Below are 5,100 nucleotides of genomic sequence, written 5' to 3' on the forward strand. Positions count from 1 at the left end.
ACGCTCGTCTTAGCCGGGGAGAGAGACTAGGGGGAGGCCGTTGAAACGGCCAACTTCGCGGTGGCATGCGTCGTGAGTTCCATCCGCGATCTGGGTCTGGTGGTGGCAGAACGGAAAACAGAAGCTATCTTCTTGTATAGCAAGGGAAGGAAGCCACCCCAAGCTCAGATATACGTGGGAAGGGTCAGGGTCCCGATAGAGGCCCAGATGAGGTATCTGGGCCTCATCTTGGACGGCACCTGGTGCTTCAGGGAGCACATGAGTCGTCTGGTCCCCCGGCTGAGAACAATCTCGGCCTGCGTCGGCAGGTTAATGCCGACGTAAGTCGAGTTAATAAGAGTTGGCGGAACGGACGAGAAGGCACGTCGCCTCCACGCTGGGGTACTGAACTCGGTGGACCTTTACGGGGCACCGATCTGGGCTGACACTCTGGCTGCCAGCCGCCCAATGCAAGCGCTCTTGCGAAGGGTGCACAGGATGCTGGCGGTCAGAGTGGCCCGATGTTACCGGACGGTATCCCACGTGGCGGCGACGGCTCTGGCGAGCATGCCCCCTGGAGCTCCTCGCTCTGACGTACAAACATATGTACATCAGAAGGCGGGAGCTCATCAGAGAGGGGGGGCTGACGTAGTGCTCGCTGGGGCAGTGCAACGTATGAAGCACCAGGCTCGGCAGGTCATCCTCCAGAGATGGCAAAGGATTCTGGCGAACGCCAGATACGGCAGGAGGACCGTCGAGGCCGTCTAGCCCTGTCTACCAGATTGGGTGGGCAGGGCACATGGGACCGTGACCTTCAGAATGGCACAGGTGCTCACCGGGCATGGTTGCTTTGGTGAGTACCTGTGCCGAATAGGGAGGGAACGCACGACGCAGTGCCATCACTGCGATCACGATCACGACTCCGCGCAGCATACGCTCCAGGACTGCCCCGCCTGGAGCGCAGAGCGAGTCGTGATCCGGGAATTTGGATGCGATCTCTCGCTCCCCACGGTAGTCGGGGCGATTGTGGGGAGCGAGAAGAAGTGGGGAGTGTTGGCCTCCTTCTGCGAGGCTGTTCTCTCGCAGAAGGAGGCCGCGAAAGAGATCCGCAGAGTAGCGGAAGGACTGGGCAGAAGACTGAGAAGGAGGGAGCATCACCGTTTACGGAGGGCGGGGAGAAGTAGGAGCAGAGAGGGGGATGTGGATTCCTCTAAAGAGGAAGAGTTAAGAAGGATGGTGGATGGACCACCATCCCCACCTCCTTCAGCCTGCTCCTCCTCCTCCCCCTGGCGGGAGACCTCCTCCTGGAAAGGCGCAAGCGGGACGCCGCAGCACCCGACATAGGGCGCACAGGCACTCACCTGTAGTAACGGCGGCAGGTAGTAGGCAACCGACCAGGGGAAGGAAAAAGGCGAAAATCGTAGCAACGCCACCATCTGCACGGGCGGCAGTGGCGGAAGGAACAGGGACGAGGGTGGTAGGATGCAACCAACCCCCCTCGTTACACGCCGACTCCCCCTCATACGAGAGTTGGATGAAAATAAGGGGGGAGGAGAGTGTCGGTGGCGTTGTCACCGGTTAAACACTTCTCCCCCCTCTCTGCAAGGTCCACCGCTAGGGTGGACAGGCAGGAAGGGGTCACTTAGACCCCTCCCATCCCTCCATTGGAGGTGGCAGCGCCTGACGGCTAGGGGACTATTTTTCCCCGTAGCCGCCGGGCGGGAGGGTGGGACACCGGGCGGGGACTCCCGGTGTCCCAGTCAGCCCTCCACATGTAGGGCGGCCGACTGAGGAGGTGGATCAGTCGGTCGCACAGCACATATATTGGCGGCGCCCTGCCTGGCTGGGAACGGTGGTCGAAGCGCAGGCGTTGCCGGTTTCCTCCTTCCCAGTCAAAGAGGCGGGGCGTGAGGGGTGGAAGGGGGAACGGTGGTTGAAGCGAGCCCTGGCTTGCTTCCCCCTTCCCCCTGGGGGAGCGGTGGTAGAAGATAGGTTTCGGCCTGCTTCCACCTCCCCCCACCCCTCGAGGAAAAGACGATAGTCTATCCGGACTTGGGACCCTGATTAGCAGTTACATGGCTCCGGGGTCCCGATCCAAGTCCCTTCGCAGCGCCACCCGGGGAGGTTTTAGCCGGTAGGAGTCCGGCATAACCCTGGCCCTTTCCCGAGAGTCAGGGTATCCATGATGGATTTCCACTTCGTAAAAAAAACAAAAAATCCCCGGCAGTGGGACCCTCGGGGCGAGGCAGTGATCGATTGTCCAACGGGGTTGGGCCTCTCGCTAATGAACAAGGGGTCGGCCAGCATCAGTGTGCGTGGGAGGGGACTCGGTCATCGACTTGACCTGGGCTTCCCCCTCGGCCGCCTGGTTGTTTCAGGAGTGGAAGGTGGAGCTGGAGGGCGAAACACTGTCCGATCACAGATACATAGTGTGGACCCTCTGCCTCCCCAAACCTCCACGGCTGCTGGCCCCCGCTGCCCCAGGGAGGGGGATGTTTCTCTCCCCAGAAGATGGGCTCTCAGTCGACTGGACGCGGGTAGGTTTCGGGCGGCCGTCCTCATGTCCACCTGGCACCTGGGTGAGGTGCCGGGGGAGTGGGCCCCCAGCCCCCAGGAGGGGGCTGGGGAATTAATGGGTATCGTGGCGTCGGCGTGCGACGTTGCGATGTCCCAAGCCCACTCCCGCCGTCGTCGGGTCGCGTACTGTTGGACGGGGGAGATAGCGGAACTCTGCAAAGCCGTCCAGGCTAGACGGTATTATTATCAGACTCGGCAAAGAGACGGGGATGACACGAGGGCGAAAGAGGGCTACTTGGCTGCCAGGAAGACCCTCAAATTCGCCATCGCCGAAGCCAAACGAGCAGCCTGGGAGCAATTGACGAGCTCCTTGGACGACGATCCGTAGGGGCGCTCGTACAAGAGGGCGATGGGCAAGATTCGCCTTTGGGCGCCCCCATCTACGGAGACGTTGGATCGCCGGGTCTTCGAGAAGCTCCTGGACACCCTCTTTCCGAGGGTGAAAGGGAGCCTACCTAGGATCCCTGCGCCTGAAACGAGGGAGGGAGACTGGGACGAGGAACTGGCGGTGAGTTTGGAGGAGGCCAGGAAGGAGCTCGGGGCCAAGGCGAAAGCCCCCGGCCCCGATGGAATTCCTGGTCGCGCCAGGGCTCTCGCCCTCGGCGAGGGAGGCCTTTTCGCGGCCACACGCCGGGTTTTGAGCGAATGTCTAAAAGAGGTGGTCTTCCCCCCAGCGTGGAGGAGGGCGCAAATTGATCCTCCTCCCCAAAGAGGGCAAAGCACCCGGGAGTGCGTCGGCTTACAGGCCTATAAGCCTGCTGAACGAGGTGAGCAAGTTGCTCGAGTGCATCGTTGCCGATCGCCTCGTCCGACACCTGTCCTCGGAGGGGCTGAACCTCCACGACCGTCAATACAGATTCAGGCCCGGAAAGTCTACACTGGTCGCAGTCCAGTACCTCCGGGACCTGATCGGGACGGTCGTGAAGAGGGGGGTAGGGTATTGCTGGCGGTGTACTTGGACATTAAAAACGCCTTCAACACCCTGCCCTGGCCGAATATTGGACAGGCTCTTGAAGACTACGGGGTGCCAGTTTATCTCCGGCCGATCCTGTCGGCCTACTTCGGGGATAGGGACCTCGCCTTCCCGAAGGAGGATGGAATCCAAGGCCGACGCATCATAGAACACGGTGTTCCGCAGGGGTCGATTCTCGGCTCCCTGCTATGGAACATCGCGTTCGACCGGGTGTTGCGTACTCCGCTCCCCCTGGGCTGCCACGTCGTCTGCTACGCGGACGACACGTTAGTGGCGGCCGGGAGGAGAACTGGGGGGAGGCCCGCTTCAAAGCGGAGACGGCGGTGACATCGGTGGTGAGAACCATCGCGGATCTGGGTCTCTGGGTGGCGCCCCAGAAAACTGATGCCGTGTTCTTTCACGACGGCGGTCGAGGGGCGCCACCGGAGACATAGATCCTAGTCGATGGCGTCCGCATCCACGTCGGGCCGACGATCAAGTATCTCGGCCTGACGTTGGACAGCCGATAGGGCTTTGAGCCACACTTCAGGCAATTGGCCCCCAAGGTGCGCGGAGCTGGACTGGCGGTAGCCAGTCTTCTGCGCACCCAAGTCGGTCCGGGATGGAGGGCGCACCGCCTGTATGTGAACGCCATTCTCTCGATCGCCCTGTACGGGGCGCCAATCTGGGCGCCACAGCTCAGGGCCAGTCGCGATGAAAAGCGTCGTCTATGGCAGGCCCTGAAGCCGTTGTATACTTAGGGGCAGGTATGGTGTCCCTCGGCGATGTCGTATACGCCTGTGAAACAATCGAAAGCGATGACAGGCATATACGCATATGCATATGGGCGTACTCTATAGCGCGAGAGAAGCGAAGAGGGAGAGATGGTTGGGAGACGTTCCGATGTTGCATCCTTATCGCACGTCGCACGATCGAGAGAGAAAGCATTACCAGACGTGGTACGGTTAATGGTGTCCTCAATAGCTGTCTCACTCTCTTTACGCTTGAATGCAGGCAATATGAGTGAGACAGCTATAGAGACACCGCGCTGTCTCTACAGGTGTCTTGCTCGCTCTAAACTAGTAATATATTGCGCTTTCCTCTTTTCTCCTTATGTCGACTAAGGAGATAATCCTGTTTGTAGGCCAGAGAAATAAGCTATTTTCGCGAATTTTTTTTCAGAAACTAAGCAGACGATTGATTTTAAACTCCACTCGATGGAGTAGACAGCTATAAACAACAGGAAGAGGAAAAAGAGACAGGGAAGAGAGGAAGAAGGAGGGCAGGCGTCAGCTAACAAAACAGTAGCGCGCCCACAACAGAAGGACAGGAGGGGGAATCGGGGGAAGATACAGAGATCTGTACAACGCCCCTCTGAGCCCCTCTCACCCAGGGAGAAGAGGAAAAGATGGCCGCGGCTGCCTACGATAGCGGCGGTAACGGTCAGGTTGGAGAAAGGAACCTCGTTCGCCGAGGCCATAAGGAAGGCCATAAGGGAGATACCCTCGGGGAACTAGACATTCCTGGCGTGGACACAGGGAGATGCGCCAATGGCGCTTTGATAGTCCGCATCAGGGATCCGGGCCCCGAGG

General features: G+C 59.9%; 2 protein-coding genes across 2 annotated transcripts; both read left to right on the plus strand.

The window, feature by feature from the left end:
• The first annotated feature begins 207 nt into the window (after window positions 1-207).
• LOC112589187 (uncharacterized) lies at window positions 208-2,884 on the plus strand. The gene is made up of 3 exons (XM_025301450.1): window positions 208-320; window positions 798-1,092; window positions 2,747-2,884. The coding sequence occupies exons 1-3, from the start codon at window positions 208-210 to the stop codon at window positions 2,882-2,884; spliced, it is 546 nt and encodes a 181-aa protein (XP_025157235.1).
• Window positions 2,885-2,905: 21 nt separating this feature from the next.
• On the plus strand, window positions 2,906-4,269 carry LOC105191053 (uncharacterized). The gene is made up of 2 exons (XM_011154159.2): window positions 2,906-3,795; window positions 4,059-4,269. The coding sequence occupies exons 1-2, from the start codon at window positions 2,906-2,908 to the stop codon at window positions 4,267-4,269; spliced, it is 1,101 nt and encodes a 366-aa protein (XP_011152461.1).
• Window positions 4,270-5,100: the final 831 nt, after the last annotated feature.

The sequence above is a fragment of the Harpegnathos saltator genome, unplaced genomic scaffold (genome assembly GCF_003227715.2).
Source record: "Harpegnathos saltator strain DR-91 unplaced genomic scaffold, Hsal_v8.6 scaffold42, whole genome shotgun sequence".
Classification (NCBI taxonomy): Eukaryota; Metazoa; Arthropoda; class Insecta; order Hymenoptera; family Formicidae; genus Harpegnathos; species Harpegnathos saltator.